General features: G+C 38.2%; 3 protein-coding genes across 4 annotated transcripts; 1 reads left to right on the forward strand and 2 right to left on the reverse strand.

Moving 5' to 3' along the window:
* Positions 1-2,138: 2,138 nt before the first annotated feature.
* On the reverse strand, positions 2,139-4,988 carry LOC102701497 (protein SPIRAL1-like 3). The gene is made up of 3 exons (XM_006663978.2): positions 4,884-4,988; positions 3,420-3,665; positions 2,139-2,611 (listed from the first exon to the last, which is right to left on the reverse strand). The coding sequence occupies exons 2-3, from the start codon at positions 3,636-3,638 to the stop codon at positions 2,525-2,527; spliced, it is 306 nt and encodes a 101-aa protein (XP_006664041.1). The 5' UTR covers positions 3,639-3,665; positions 4,884-4,988; the 3' UTR covers positions 2,139-2,524.
* A 1,873-nt stretch (positions 4,989-6,861) lies between these two features.
* LOC102709234 lies at positions 6,862-11,004 on the reverse strand. 2 transcript variants are annotated; one of them, XR_005812937.1, is made up of 4 exons: positions 10,625-11,004; positions 7,506-7,662; positions 7,223-7,413; positions 6,862-7,125 (listed from the first exon to the last, which is right to left on the reverse strand). XR_005812937.1 is itself a non-coding variant. In XM_006664513.3 (3 exons), exons 1-3 carry the CDS (start codon positions 10,919-10,921, stop codon positions 7,280-7,282), a joined length of 588 nt encoding a protein of 195 aa, XP_006664576.2. In that variant the 5' UTR covers positions 10,922-11,004; the 3' UTR covers positions 6,864-7,279. The 2 variants fall into 2 exon arrangements, 1 of the variants encoding a protein (XP_006664576.2); XM_006664513.3 differs by having other exon boundaries at positions 6,864-7,413.
* A 178-nt stretch (positions 11,005-11,182) lies between these two features.
* Positions 11,183-14,637, forward strand: LOC102701775 (glycine-rich RNA-binding protein blt801). Its single transcript, XM_040529825.1, has 5 exons — positions 11,183-11,209; positions 12,804-12,921; positions 13,018-13,086; positions 13,167-13,273; positions 13,825-14,637. The coding sequence occupies exons 2-5, from the start codon at positions 12,813-12,815 to the stop codon at positions 14,290-14,292; spliced, it is 753 nt and encodes a 250-aa protein (XP_040385759.1). The 5' UTR covers positions 11,183-11,209; positions 12,804-12,812; the 3' UTR covers positions 14,293-14,637.
* The last annotated feature ends 1,389 nt before the right edge of the window (positions 14,638-16,026 follow it).

Below are 16,026 nucleotides of genomic sequence, written 5' to 3' on the forward strand. Positions count from 1 at the left end.
TGTTTAGGCTAATTACTACACTTAGTTTGCAATATATGCTTTTTTTTTTCTGTCGCAAGTGAGGAATAGTCTAACATTTAGTGGCGTAGAGGAAATTCTCTTATGTTTTGGCATTTATTTTAACCTTGTTTTATCGACTTTTTCATGCCCTTCATTTAGCTAATTGCTCGTTGTTGCATACTTGTCTGATTAATTGCTTTTCATGCTTGTTTCTGTCAGAACAATTTAGTTGAAAAATGTTACTTCACATGAACTGGAATGTTTTAAGTTTTTAAACGATGACATGCTACCAAAATTGTTGAAATCCCAAGTTCACTTACGTACTCCGTACATAGTAAACTACAAACTCCGTCTTAAAATAAATTATTTTTTTAGTTTTTGATAAAATGTTTGACTCTTCATCTTATTTATTTTTTATGATTAATATTTTTATTATTAATAAATAGTACGATATAAATAATATTTTACGTGTGACTATTTTTTTAATTATTTAATAAATTTTTTAAATAAAACGATGGTCAAACGTTAAGCACGCCAAAGTAGGGGCAGTATAAAGTAACATGCAATGAGCCAGGCTTTTTCAGTTTTGAAATAATGCCAGATGAGATGGAGTAGATACTGTGCCCCATACTAAGCAACAGTAAAGAGACAGGTTTTTATTTTTCAGATTATTTATTTTTTCTGTTTGTGGTGAAGCAACAATGTTGTTGTTATCCCCGTGTATAGCAAGTTGCCAGGTGTTGTCATTTCAGCAATCTCTGCCACCACGCCAATTTGGTACCAACCACTGATCGAGGACAGGATTCAGCATCACTTGCCAGACACTAATACATTTTTTTTTTTTTGAAAATAAAACAACAGAGTGATTTGTCTTTAACCATGCAGTAAGAGTGGCCATAGCGTAGCCAAAAGGAAAAATATCTTGATAAAATTTTGCTGTAGCTAAGTAAGCACCTCAAAAGGTAAGGGGGTAAGGGTTGGTTATTGAATCGTTACTTAACCCGTTCAAAAATATAAGTGATTTTGACGATAAAAGTATAATCAAAATTATTTATATTTTATGATGGATATAGAATTAAGTAATGTAAGTCAAGGCCATCTTGAGACTTGAATCCTAATTTAGCTCTAGAAATATCTATTATTTAAAAATATAGCCATCAATCCCTTCCTCTTGCGCATAGCATGCTCCCACGCTGAGAAATCGGAAAAAAACAAAACACTACCCCCATCCTAAAAATATGAAAAAAAACCAATAGATTTGCCCTTCACAGTGGATCATGTTCAAAAGAAAAGTAAACCAAATAAATAACTTTTGTTTTCTACTCTATTTATCTATTGGACCTATTCCTAATAAATCCATAAAATAATTAATAATATATTATATCTGAATGTCATGTTACAAAATATGGGTAACTTGCTAGCAACAGTGTAAACTACACTTAATTTGCGATGGATAATCTATTTTTTTGACAGGTGCAGTGGGTAAACTAGGGCCAAGTTACTAACAATCTCTACATTTCAGGTAAGTACTTTGAGATACAATTCAGGTACGTACTTGATCTTTACCACTCCAGCAAATACAGAGGAGACAACAATCTGTCATCTACTATATTCTTTAGCTAACGGAATTCGGCTGGCGGTAAACAACGTTGTTTCTTAACAAGATTAAAACTGTGTCATCTATTCTTTGGATATCATTATGCTAAATTTATTTAGAGGTGTGTTTTGGTTTAAACCCACTAAATAATACTGTCTTTATATTTTTTTATATAATGTCATTGAGTTTTAGGTCTACGTTTAACCTTTCGTCTTATTTAAAAAAATTATATAATTATTAATTATTTTATTATAATATGATTTATTATTATAGAAACTTTAAGTATGCTTTATAGTTTTGCATATTTAGATATAAATTTTAAATAAGACAAACCATCAAACGTAGATTTAAAAGTCAACGACGCCATATAAAAAAAATAAATTCGGAAGGAGTAGCTGGTACAGGAGTTAAGCTAAATAGACAATTGCTAGTTGGGCAACTGCATTGTGCTGGGTTTTATGTCATCATTTAGAGGCCAGTATTTCCCATTATTATTTTTTTAAAAAGAGACAACTAAACGCCACACAGAACATAGGTCATGTAGAAAATATATCACAAATATGCCGGAAAGAACAGGCATTTCTTTCTTCAGCAATGAGAATCAAACCACAACCATGTCTCCAATCTGACGTGTACGACACAGCTAGAACACAGTTATACATTAAAGCAGCAAGCACACACTAATGTTAGCCACGAACTAATAAGGAACAGGATGAACATGCGATCTGTTCTTTGCACAAGTAGCTGCTGACGAGCACACACACATACATCGACACCGAAGCACAGACACATGCATACATAACAACAATTCCTGTGACATACCATGAGCAGATACATTTGGCCGTTAGTTACTCATGGGAATACATGCTTTTGTTGACCAGGAACCTTTCATCCAGACTCATGGTAAACAGGACAGCATAGTGACCGTCACTTGCCATCCTTGTTGCCACTGAAGAGATAGTCAAGCGATGAGCCACCACCTGGAGCAGCTTGGACCTTAGTTGACGGACGGTCCTGTGTGAACAAAGGAAAGAAATGTCAGTACTAATGTACATAATGTTAATGTGTTTTCTTTGCAAATAGGATCTGTTGTTATACCAAGCAGCCTGTTTGACCGAGAATGATTATGCAGCGAACTTAAGTGTTATGTAAGGCATCATAGCATTTTTAGTAACAGACAATGTACAGTCTGAGTTAAATGAGTGCAAAATACATATGGGGCTGTTTGGATGCATGCCTCAGTTTGCCAAACATTTTATGCTAAGGTGTGGCATGCCACACTTTTTGTGGCTAAGAAATCCTTAGCAACATGTCAAGCAAAAGTTGGCAAGAAATTGTGATTAAAAAATCCTTAGCCACGTGCAGCAGATTGTACCTTAGAACTAAACACCCCCTAAATCTTCAAGTTACAGAAAGGATGTACAACTCAAGTCAGCATGAGATGATAAATTGGTGATATTCACATGAAGAAATTTGTGAAATTACTGGATTATGGAAAAATGCAAACCAAAAATAACAAGTTTCAATTTAAGGAACTCCCCTAGAATTACTAATCAACTACCACATCTCAAAATACCTGCCTAAAGACATTATTAATGCTCCCATTGGTGGTCTACTAGGATTTTATGGCCTCCATCAGATTGCGTCGATAGAATCATGATTACAACTAAATATGGCATTACAAGCACTGATGTCCAACAACATCATTATGAATGAGAGCAAGTAACACATTTATTTGTCCACTAGCATTCAATTGTTGACGCTAACCATAAGTGAAAACTAACCCTAATTGAATCTTTTATAATAGTAGGTGGACACTAACCGTAAGGAAATTTCCACAGTTCTGGCCTTCAGACCTCATGTAATTGTTTGCTTTACTACTTTGAATACCAGCTGGAATCTCTTTCAGTTTCTCTGCAGAGGACGAAGGGGCAGGCTTTTGAACTGGAGCAGGCCTCTCAGCTGATTTCAGAGCTTCATCACCACCAAACAGGTAGCCCAAGGAACTCTGACCACCCCCGCTGCTAACACCACGACCCATGTTATAGAACTTCAAAGATCAATTACTCTGCAAAATTAGTTTCAGATACAACAAGAGTTATTCTCAAAGGGCTAACTAAAATTCAAACATACACAGGACCAATTGAAAAGCGTAAAAAAAGCCTACATATTTTAGACATCCTGAAGAAATGAAGCATTCCAGTTGTTGGTATCTAAATTTGTTCTTTTACCTAGGCTCACAGCTTGTAATGCAAGCAGATATTATTGACCAGTATACCAACAACGCGGCATGTAAGTGGTCAAGGACCAAGACAAGTTAAAGTCTTAGAGGATTTGACTAATGGTTGATGACCATTTTTTTTATCGATATGTTATTTCAAACAGAAGTGAGAAACATGGCATATTCAGCCTGTAAAAATGAAAGCTGTAAATTTTAGTAACCAATTCTTTATGATCAGTTTTTTTAAAGGAAGAAATAGTTGTTGACAAGTTAATGAATATACATTCGGTGTTTGCTTCTATTTTTTATGTATATCAATGTGGTTGTGTTAATAATTTTAAGAATATTATAATTACGCACATCAAATTAGTTAGGTACAGCTTGCCGATGTATCCACCTCAACAGCCATTTGATTTGTCACGGTCACAAAACAATAGTAGGAAACATCACATTATAAAATTCTCCAATTATAGCGAATTAGTGAACGGCGATGCATTTGGAACAAGGTGAGGGCATGATATTTTTCATGGCAAAAAATCGAAACGTGATCCAACCATTCACAATGATCTGCACCGATAATTCAAAGTATTCCTAAGATTCCAGCTTCCGCATAGCACGAATCAGTAAATCAAAAAGAAACACAGATGATTTCTGCAGCTAATCTTTAGTTAACAACAACGAGTAAAATCAAACATCACCGAGAACAACAAAAAAAAGAACTGTCTTAATCATGCAGCAAGATTTGCACGACGCGCACCCCAGATCACAAGACGACCCAATGATGAGGGCCCAAAACAACTTGAATCAAACCCCACCCCCTCCAAAACCTCCACACCAAGAACCTAAATCCGACACCGTCACACCGGTGCACTCAGATCACAGCGAGGCGACCAATCATCCGCCGCGCATTTTCGCCCAACTCGCAAGATCCGTGCCCTCAAACCACGCCCTAAATCGCTACCGCCATCGCAGCAGTCCCCCACCGATTCTGCAGAATCCCAGCGGAATCACCACCCAGAACCCGCCCGAATCGAGACGGCCGCAGATTCGGAAGAGAGCACGCACCTTTGGCCCCGGATCCGGGAGGAGGAGGAGGAGGGCGCGATCGCTGCTGCGAGGAGACGACGAAGACGAGTGGGAGGGTGCTCCTCGCCGCCGCTGCTGCTGCCATTATTTAGTGGAGAGAATTGAGAGGAAGTTTTCAGTGAGGCCCCTGACTTTGTGTGAAATTTCATGTTTCTACGGTGACAATGTGCCATACACAAAAAGAAAAAAGAAACGAGAATAAGCGAAACGGCTTATTAAAGATTAAAAAATAATTTACGTGCAAACTTTTATATCGTGATCTAAAAATAAATATTAAAAAATAAACTACGATAAAATTTAAATGTTGGTTTATAATTATAAAGATAAGTGAAAAGATGAGAAAGTCAGTCATAAGCATGGTAGCTTATGATGCTGATCTTCTGCCTAATAAGATGTAGGGTTAGGTTGTAGCACCACCAACCGGTTAAAACTACATTTGATTGTGAAAAAAGAAGACCAAGACCATGTTCAGCAGTTCTTCTTTTTCCATGCACACTTCCCAGACGGTTAAACGGTATGTTTTTTATGAAAATTTTCTATAGAAAAGCTGTTTTAAAAATCATATTAATCAAATTTATTTTTTATAATTAATTATGTAATAATTCATCGCTACGTTTTCTGCACATGTTATCTAACCCCATGTCTAACACGATATTTTCTTTATTACAAAATATGATCATTTCTTGGCTTTTCAGTACAGACTAAGGTTAATAAGAAAAAAATCGATGAATTTTTAATAAAAAAATGGAATGAATAGGTGAGAGTAGGTGGTGATAATGAGAAATGCATGATTAATAGAACTAGTGATAGAAATGTTTATGTTATAGAAATATTTATGTTGTATAATAGAATTTAAATTTTAGAAATACTTGTATTTTAAAATGGAAGGAGTACCCTTTTGATTGTAGTGTTTTTCATACAAAGAGCATATTCAATGTCAGATGTCAATTTAAAATTTAGGAGGATAGAAGGTGTCCATGTAATGAAGCACCTATGTAACACCTTATCATTCTCATCATTTTTCTTTTGCTTAAGTTTATAAGGTAAAATTTGAATTTTTAATCTTAAATTAAAAGTTAATTTTAAAGTTTTCTCGTCGAAGTTTATTTTTCAGCCTTAGCATTTAGATAACTAAGTATACATATATTAAAGTTTTATTCATAAATTATTTTTCATTTGAAAATGTACTATTTGACTGTTTCCTCAAAACCAAACAATCACTCCATATATAGGTTTATAAATGGTGGTGGTACCAATAATCATATGGTAAGCATGGATGCTTAGAGCATCCAAGTAGTCCATCTATCCCATCCTTCATCTTAAAAATAGAGGATGAATGATAAAAATTGAGTTTCAACGGAACATCTATCCCATCATCTATTTTGGATGTCATCCATATTAGAAGAGAAAAACTCCATATTTGGATGTTCTATCTTCATCCTTTAAAGAAATATGGAGAATGTCATATATGGATGATTTGCTGGACTACAATAAGATATGAATTATAAAATTATTTTAGATAATCATTCAAATGAAGATATGGATGACCAAAATTAGATTAGTTGTTATGGATACTCTTAGGCATTAATTATCAGAATTAGTATCCACACATGACACTAAATGCTTTTTCGACGTTTGGAGATGATGAGAACTCATCTCATAGACTTGCAATGCTGATAAATTGATGGAATTGGGTGTTCTTTACACTTTCGACATGTCACTCACGTCTTTTGGTTTTTACTTCTGCTTATAAGCCATAATTTAAATATTTAACCTTAAATATGAAGTTTATTTTAAGATTGTTTCCATTATAGTTTATTTTTCAGTTCTGGCCTTTTGATCACTATGAATACGTATAAAAGTTTTATTTATAAATTATTTTTTGTTTCCAAATATATCATTTGCCTTTTTCTTTTGAAAAGCAAAAAAAATAACCCCTGACTATTGCAGATCATGGGAGCTCCTTCTCAAGCACAATAATCGTTGGGTATCCCCTAAGCATAACAACGACCCACAGAGGGAGCAAATTGTGAGTTACAAGGATAAGTATGCCACAACTTGATGTGAATAAACTAGAAAATATCCAATCTCGATAGGAAAAGAACAAACCACCAACTTCTCCTTGACGATTGCTAGTAGCTGTTGCATAGTAATATAAAATACCAGTTCTCTGTTTCCACATGTCAGTAGACCTTGCAGCAGCAAGTTAGGTGGAGTAGGGCTGGGCAGTGGCAGATGAACAGTCAAACATATTAGCGTAAAGTTCATCTTCAATCTTGTTGAGAAAATTTACAATTATCTGTTAATCTGTTACATACATGGGTGACACTTGAACATGTAAATTCCATTGGAAAAATAATGCTCCTCAATGGAAATTAATCGCTGGACCCCCCATCATCTTTGTTACTCAGGGTTCGAATAATTGCTTCTAACACCTTGATATCACTCTCTTTCTTTGCAATCTCCTCTTGCTTTGCCCGCAGCTCTTCCATGTGTAGCTTGAACACTTCTGCAAGATGGTAAAGTGAAACCAGATAAGACATCCAGTTTTGGGTACATTCAGATACAAAATGCCAATGTGGCAACGAAACATAAACATACTTGCAGTGTTCTCCAATTCTTTGGTTACTTCCTGTGCGCGTAACTCTGCAGCTCGTTGAGCAGCTTCGGCCTGGCGTTTCTCTGTACGAGCCCGGGCAGCAGCAGAAATGGCAGCGTCTAGTTCACGTTCCAGGGACTGCACCCTCTGGTCAAGAATCTAACCAAAAGCAACAAGTGCAAATGAATCTTACAGCTCTTCTTTTGGGACAATTTTAACTAAAAGCCAATTTATATCAGAGCTCAAAGCTACATACATAAAAAGTAAGAATTTTACTTTAGCAGAGTAACAATGGACAACAATTTCAGCATTCATCTACAGAATAAAGCAAGTTCTAGCTAATTTCATTATTTTTTCTAATAATAGTATACTGCTGACATGGAGCCGTAAATGCCAATGTACTGCTTCCTATTTGCAGCCAATGATTTGCAAAATTATTAAGTACAGAGTATTTCCGGTGAAATAAAATACTGCCCTCCAGCTACAAATGCAAGTCAGTTTTGACTTCTTGCAGCCTACAAACTCCAAAGTATGACTATGCCTATGGTTTACTAATTACTATCATAATTTACACTAGCAAAATGATTGAACTTATCTATTATAAAGGTATTTTTCACAGCAAAATTTTTAGATTTTTCCATGCAGTCAATAAATATGCTTTGACATATTTTAAAGTTCATATTTTGAAAAGGGAAACTGAGCAGATCCCACACGAACCTTTTTTCAGTTATGGAGATATTATAAAAGGTTAATAATTTATGCACATCTAAATAAAAGATTATATGAATATAATACACATTTGTGAGTACTATGTTATTGATACCATATTAAATGCTGCCAACACAAGACAGAATTTAAAAGAACAAAATCATAATGATCCTAGTATCTACATGGTGTCCGCTAGATTAGCTACAGCCTACAGGCCATAAGTTTTTGGGATTTTCGTGAGAACTTGTGAACCCCAAAATTTAGGTTCCAATCACTCACGAGATCCACAAATTTGAACAAATGTGTTAGATCATATAGTTTGATCAATGGATTAGTTAAGCAATTAGTTCATTAGTTTTAAAGACAACATGAGTCTTAAGTAATTACGCTATCACAAAGGGCTAATTTGTTACTTTGCCTTTGATTGGAGGTCTAAATTGAAAGGGTTAGGTCCCAAGTCAGGTTTTACACCATAAATTAAGGGGGTATCCTACAACTGCAAACTTAACCGCTTCACATGTCACAGTAAGCAAGGCCCAAAAAAGATTATTCCTGAACTAATTAGGAATAATTTGCTGCCTTCCAGCCTCGTCTTTTTGCTTCTACTTATGCTTATAAGCCAAAATTTAAATTTTCAACCTTAAATTTGGAGCCGATTTTGGTGGTTTTTTCATCGTAATTTATTTTTTCAGCCTTTGTTTTTAGATCGCTACGAACACATATATAAAAGTTTTGTTCACAAATTATTTTTCGTTTGCAAATATGTCATTTGGCCTTTTCCCTAAAAAAGCCAAAAGATAACCCCCTTCGAGTCCAATCTACTCCTAAGGAGGTTCATTGGAATGATCCATGACCAATCAACAGTGATGTCAAGGGGATCCGTCCTAGGGAACTTCCTCACAAGTGGATCAGCCTTCAAGCCCACCAAACTGCATTCCCTAATTGGTTCGGAAGTCACTTTACTCATTTACCAAGACATGATAAGCGGTCAGGTTTGTGGTAGCAAGGTGCCCCTCAATGTATATTGCAAAATCTGATCAGAATTGACCCTTTTCTATTTAGACCCAAATAAAGGCATATCAATGATTAACCCTTTGTGACAGCCAACTAATTACTCATGGGCCCTTTCAACCAATGGGTAAATTACACAATTTATCCATTTATCACACTAAGTGGTCTAATATTCTCCCACTTGATCTAATAGTCGATCTTAGTCCATACTTTGACAAGAGCACAACACCAAGTTAATATAATACAGTAACTAGTCTACATAATCATCACTGAACTTCATTATATATACTATACCAATCCATCTTATACGAGAGTTCACAAAGCATGCAGTCATACTCCCTTTTTATGGTCTTCATTATAGTTTCCATTAATCATTATGTGCGCTTCATAAGGGGGGAAAACAAACTTCCATTGTTTCCAGAATCAAAATTTCAGATCTTATCATTAGTCTCACACAAGCAGTAATTTCTACAGAGATTTGGAGACAGCATCAGTAAGGGCGTCAGCAATCATTAACTTGATACTTAGATACTTATATGTTGACCATTACTTGTTTAACTCGTAGATTAAAATCTTCCACGACTTGATACTTGAATTTTATCAACCATGTAGCTCTTAGTCCCTTGTAAATAGTATAGGGTTTTCTTAACAGCTTTTCAGTAATGTAAACCTAGATTAGAATGAAATGTGCCAAGCAGTGGTGGAACCAGGCTTGGAGTAATTGGGGCTTGATCCCCAGGCCTAGGTCCAAAATATCATTCAAATTATATGAAAGTATCATATAAATTTTAAAAATGAATAAGACCATGCTAGCTCAGCCCTAGACTTCAATGTTTTCTGGTTCCGCCACTGGTGCCACGTATCATTATAGAATGCTATGTTAGGGTGAGTACACTTCAGAATAAATAATGCTCACAACAAATGAGATATAAGAAACAATCTTAACATCACTAGTTTCTGATTGATTTCTCGGATAGGCTATTCCAAATGACCATGTCATACACATGGTTGAGAACGTGAACAACTTTGAAAGAACCACGTGAACACCACCAAATTTCTTTGTTCTACTCGAACAAGGGATTCAGCAAGTCACCTAGCGCAAATGCTCGAGATCCTATCAGATCCACTATTCTAACTTACACCGAAAATGCCTAGAGTTCACAACAATCCATGATAATCAATCGCATTTGGCTGTAGTTAACACCACCGCAGCTTCCTTAGCTCTATGAGAACCAGAAGCCAAGTCAGAGCCACAAGCAGAGAAGCTACACTAGATTTAGCAGAATCCACATCAAATTCTCATGATGTACTAGCCAAGCCGAGGATGGATACTGCTTTAGTAACGCGGGGGCAGGAGCGACCGAGATCGAGATCGGAGGAGGAGTCCGACGCAGCGGATTACCTTGATGGTGCGGGCCTGGTCGGCGGCGAGGGATGCCTTGGAGAAGATGTCCTCGTCGACGAACACGGCCTTCTTCGCCATCAGCTTCTGCAGCGCCTCCACGTTCGCGCCCAGCTCCGTCAGGTTCCCGATCGCCGCACCCCACCGCTCCCCACCCACCGCCGCCGCCCCCACCCCCGCGCCCGCCTGAGGTACCGAAGAATACGAAGCCGAGGGACCCACCCCCACCCCCGCCGCCGCATCCGCCGACGAAGACGACGACGAGGCGGGCTTCTCCCTCTGCGTCGGCGGCGCCATCTCGCCTCGCCCCCTCGCCGCCGGCAACCAAACCTCTCCTTCTTTTTCCGATGAGGCCCCTCCCGCCCGTGCGAAATTACGAAAGAGCCCTCCCCCTCACTGACATGCGGGCCCCGCGCCTCCAGAAATATCCGTCGCTGTTGACAAGTCAACGGCCACATCCAACGGCGGGGGCGCCTCCGCCCGTTCTGATCCGACGGCTCAGCTCGCTCCCGAGGCTTTATATACCGCCGCCGCCGCCTCCTCCCGCACTCGCTTCGCCGACGCCGCCGCCTAAACCCCCCGCAGGTGCGAGCTCTTAAACCCTAGCTGCTGATCCATGAATACCCCACCTGTTTCTGTTGATTTTTTTGTGAATTGGTATGATCTTTTGGTGCGGGATTAGCCAGCCGCGCGTGGGCTTGATCCTGCGGTTTGGCGCGGATTCGTATCTCCGCCCCTCCTTTTTTTTTCACGGTTTCTTGGTGGTGCGGTTTGTTGATCCAAATCGTGCTCGTCCGTTGGTGGCGGGGGAGTGGCTTTGCGGTGGTGGTATCTGTTTGCTGCGCGGTTCGTGGCGGGCGTTAGGGTTTTAGGCTGGGAGTTGGTGGAGGGAGGGAAGGGTAGGTTCGCGTAGGCGGGGGAAGTCGGGAACCGAGGAAAGAAAGATTTTGGTGGGTATTTGAGGACCTACGGGTTTTCATCTGCTGCGAAGATTTGATCTTTTCGAAAATGTTTCGGAAAGCCGCATGTTTTATGGTTGAAGTTGCAGCAAAACGTTTAGCGTGTGGCCCGTTTGTGATGATCCTAAGTGGCCATCCATGCCTTTTATCTTAAACCTAAGATAGTTACTCGAGTTTTCATGTTGTAAAGTGCCTTTGAGATTTTGAATTATCAACCACACTCTAATTAAATAAGATTTGAATAAGGATTGAGTTTTGCGGAACTTTGGAACTGTAGTTGTGGGATTTATCTGCCCTACCATTTTTCTTTGCCCCCAGCAGTGATTGTTAGTTTTTCTTTACTTTTTTATGTTGGCTTGTAGCACGTAGCTGATGTTATTTCTTTAGTAACGTTGGGATACAGTCCAGCTTAGTCTTCTGCCTTGTGGATTGCTCATTTCAATTTGCAAATGCTGCAATTTTTTCAAACCCTTTGTTCGCTCAACTTCAGTCGGACTGTTACTTAAAAAAAATCTACTGGTAAGATGCCAATATTGTTGCAACGGGATCCACAGAAGGGCATGCCAATTGTTCCATTCCTCACCCCCCCCCCCCCTCTTTTCGGTTTTGGTTTGCTTATATGCCAAAATTTGAATTTTTAACCCTAATTTTGGAGCTGATTATGGGGCTTTTTCACTGAAGTTTATTTTCCAGCTTTGGATTTTAGATTACTAAGAATTCATATATAAAAGTTCTATTCACAAATTATTTTTCGTTTGCAAATATGCTGTTTGCCTTTTTCCACGAAAAAGCCAAAAAAATCATCCCCGGTGGTGTGTTGCAATGTGATCTGGGAAGGATCTACGGAAGGGTGTACCAATGTTACATCCCTATCTGTTGCAATGTGATCTGGTTAAGGACGTGTAAACGGTTCCTTCCTGTGATCAGGTGTTTTTTTCCATCCTGTGCGCATGAGGAATGGTAGGGATGAGTGTACAGAGGAAATCCCCCTTTAGGGTAGTAGAGATAGTTGTATTGTAGTTAATAGTGGTTTGAGATGCCTGCTTTAGCTGTGAATTGGTTTATGTGCAATCCCAACAAATTTGATTCTAGTCAACCACTGTGTTTTGCTTTCTTGCTATTACTGTACCTATGGTCCTATAAGGACTTAGCTTCATCCAACTGTCTTGTGTTATTTCTATAGCTTTACTTATGCCTTTCTTTATTTCACCGTTGTGTAGTTTGCAAGAATGGCGTTAGCTAATAAGATTGGTAATCTGCTCAAGAAAGCCACAAGCTCAAGTCCATCTCTCTATCAATCAATCAGATGCATGTCATCCTCAAAGCTCTTTGTTGGAGGTTGGCAGATACTATTTTATTTTATCTGTTTAATCCTTTGTTCTGAAAAATATTATATGCATTGTTTTTCCTGATGGCTTCAATTTATTACTGTAGGCCTTTCCTATGGCACAGATGAGCAGAGCCTCAGAGATACTTTTGCCAATTATGGTCAAGTTATCGAAGGTATGTTGTCCTTATGTGTTTAACTGCACTCATCTTGGTACGATGTTTTGTTAATAGTAGGATCTACTCATTCTGTCCAGCTAGGATCATCACTGACCGTGAAACTGGGAGGTCTAGAGGTTTTGGCTTTATAACCTACACATCAAGTGAAGAGGCTTCGGCTGCCATCACAGCCTTGGATGGAAAGGTAATCTTATAGGGAATGAATATTAGCAGGATCATGGTTATGTTCCAGGATTCTAACAGTTCCATGTATGGTAAAGTGGGTAGGTGGTGATTTAAGTTTGTGCCCTAGGTGGTGATTAGATGTTATCTAAACTTGACTTTTCAACTTGTAGGCGGTCTATTATAACAGAGGGTATATCTATGCTGGTTGAATTCACATTGAATATTTAAGTTTCGGAGCATGTCATGTGTATCTGTTAACAAATAGCCAGTGTATATATTTTTAATCACTGCAAACCAATTCAAGTGGATTCACATGGGTTTGGTTGGAATGCCAAATTTCATGCTGCCTCTGACCAGCCTATATGCAGTATAATCACTTAAATGATAGTATAGGCTCCTTGTGGGTACAGTAATAAGTTATGATTGAGCTTCTTATCTGTTATTTTCCTATAACTGTAGTGTCATTTAGCTATGGATTTCTAGTAAAAAACATGCAATAGGTCCATTAAATTCCAAAGTCATTTTTTTCCTAATCTTACAGTAATTTATTTTCTTCCTTGCTGGTGTCAGGATCTTGATGGCCGGAACATAAGGGTTAACACTGCTACTGAGAGGACGAGTGGCTTCCGTGGTGGCTATGGCGGCGGCGGTGGCGGCTATGGTGGTGGTGGTTATGGTGGCAGCGGCGGTGGCTATGGTGGTGGTGGTTATGGCGGCGGCTATAGCGGTGGTGGTGGCGGCGGTGGCTACCAGGGTGGTGGTTATGGTGGCAACAGTGGAGGAGGGTATGGCAACAGGGGTGGCGGCGGAGGTGGTTACGGAGTTGCAGAGGGAGCTGCAGGCAGCGACGCCTTCTCTGGGATGAACCTAGGAGGTGATGGTGGCTTTGGTGGAAACCCTGCTGGTGCTGGAGGATCCACTCCAGGTGGTTTCTCTGGTGCTGCTGGTGGCAGCTTCGAGAGCAGCAAGAATGATGAACTCATGGATGACCTCTTCAAGGATGACGAGCCCGACAACTACGCCAACAAGCAGGGCTAGGTCGACGACCCCTGTGAGCCCAAAGTTTGCGATCTAGTTACGAACCGACGGAAAAATAGTGTTGTGACCTGCATGCATTTGTCATGCAGAGTCAGGTCATATATCGGTTTCCAGAACAATTTGCAGTGACTGGGTTTTTGGGTTCTTTGCTTATTTTCATAGATGTGGTGTAATAACGTAACACATCACTCAAGGTATTACTAGTTATGTTATGTTTGAAGTGACAATGAAGACGTGCTTTACTTAAACTGCCGATGCTGCTGTATTTTGTGATTTGCTTGAGTGCTGCCGATGAAGTGCGTCGTTCACTGGAGCCGTTATTGTTGAAATGTTTTTTTCAACAAACATTTTTTGCGTATGCGTATGTATGTTCGACTTGGATGATTTTAGTCTGTTTTCGATGTGACTTTGCTCCATATCTTGCCATTTTTGAAGTGAAACAAACCGTTCTGTACTTCCTTTTACGTGTTATATCTGCATTTAATCTTAAATTTAGGTATATTTTTAGCTGATTGAAAACAAGATGCTCCCGCCTGTGTCTGGGCTCCACTTGATTATTTGCCTAGTTACATTGCTAATTTTTTTTCCCTAATGGAGGTAAGATAAGCCAGAGAGCTAGCAAAGGTTTAAGAAATAGATGACGAACAGTAAGGTCCAATAGTTCCTCTAACACACTTTATTTTTAGCCATCGTTTATATGGGAGAGAAACTCCAAATTTAAATTTTTATAGGAAAACTGGAGGAATTAAACTGTTTTCTTTGAAATTCCTGTGAAACGAAGAGGTCCTAAATAGGGACGTAAGGTTATTTCTTAAATAGTATATAGTAGTATATACTTAAAAGAAAATAGGTAGTTAATATATATTAACAAAATATAGTTGTCTATGATATGGATGGTGTAAATGGGTGATTTCCTACAATACAAATATATAAGGAAGAGTAATATTTTTAAATGATCATTATATGAAAGACCAAATATGAATAAGTTACTGAACATGATCTAAACCATCGAATGTCTGTAGCCAGAAAGGCAAAGCCAAAATAAAAATCATTATTCCATCTATATAACATCTTGCAGTGGTTGTACTCTCCGTAGTCACAACTTGGCTTATGTCTGTGATTAGTGTCCAACGGGTTTGAATATATACCAAAGTCATATTTACAAATAAAAAATAATTTATGAATAAAAAAGGTATATGTGTGTTTTTAGCAATCTTAAAGCTAAGGCTAAAAAATAAAATACGATGAAAAACAAAAAAATCTACTTCAAATTTAAAGTTGAAAATTTAAATTTTGGCTTATAAGTATAAGTAGAAGAACAAAGCAGAGCCGATAATTGTTATTACCGTTATTAGTCTGCCCGAACTCAAAATATTCATTGATCCGCCATTACTTAAAACCATCACTAGACATGTTCAAGATGCCTTAAGCGCTTCACGGTCATACTCATACTAACTGAATTACAATTGGACATAAAATTTTATAGGGCATGTTTATGTCATTGCCAACCCAGCTATCCCCAAAAAACGGGCTAATTGGATCCACACCACTAAAATTTTTTTTAAAAAAATGCATGGTAACAATTTTCATTTATTTGGTTTGAATCCAAAAAATTGGCCTGCCAAATTTTTTTTGCCATCCATTTCATTGCAATGCAAATCAAAGCCTAATCTTGAAAAAAAAATCACAACAATCCAAACAACAACCGTGCAAGAATTTTGGTATGAACAAATC

Source organism: Oryza brachyantha, chromosome 12 (assembly GCF_000231095.2).
Source record: "Oryza brachyantha chromosome 12, ObraRS2, whole genome shotgun sequence".
Taxonomy (NCBI): domain Eukaryota; kingdom Viridiplantae; phylum Streptophyta; class Magnoliopsida; order Poales; family Poaceae; genus Oryza; species Oryza brachyantha.

What these genes read in the sequence shown, in the direction of transcription:
- LOC102701497 (XM_006663978.2), bottom strand. Translation starts at nt 3,638, where the DNA reads ATGGGTCGTGGTGTTAGCAGCGGGGGTGGTCAGAGTTCCTTGGGCTAC. An exon ending in ACTGTGGAAATTTCCTTACG is followed by an intron (nt 2,612 to 3,419) that starts GTTAGTGTCCAC and finishes TTGTTCACACAG; the next exon opens with GACCGTCCGTCAACTAAGGT.
- LOC102701775 (XM_040529825.1), top strand. Translation starts at nt 12,813, where the DNA reads ATGGCGTTAGCTAATAAGATTGGTAATCTGCTCAAGAAAGCCACAAGC. An exon ending in CTCAAAGCTCTTTGTTGGAG is followed by an intron (nt 12,922 to 13,017) that starts GTTGGCAGATAC and finishes TTATTACTGTAG; the next exon opens with GCCTTTCCTATGGCACAGAT. An exon ending in TTATGGTCAAGTTATCGAAG is followed by an intron (nt 13,087 to 13,166) that starts GTATGTTGTCCT and finishes CATTCTGTCCAG; the next exon opens with CTAGGATCATCACTGACCGT.
- LOC102709234 (XM_006664513.3), bottom strand. Translation starts at nt 10,921, where the DNA reads ATGGCGCCGCCGACGCAGAGGGAGAAGCCCGCCTCGTCGTCGTCTTCG. An exon ending in ACCAGGCCCGCACCATCAAG is followed by an intron (nt 7,663 to 10,624) that starts GTAATCCGCTGC and finishes GCTTTTGGTTAG; the next exon opens with ATTCTTGACCAGAGGGTGCA. An exon ending in AGAATTGGAGAACACTGCAA is followed by an intron (nt 7,414 to 7,505) that starts GTATGTTTATGT and finishes ACCATCTTGCAG; the next exon opens with AAGTGTTCAAGCTACACATG.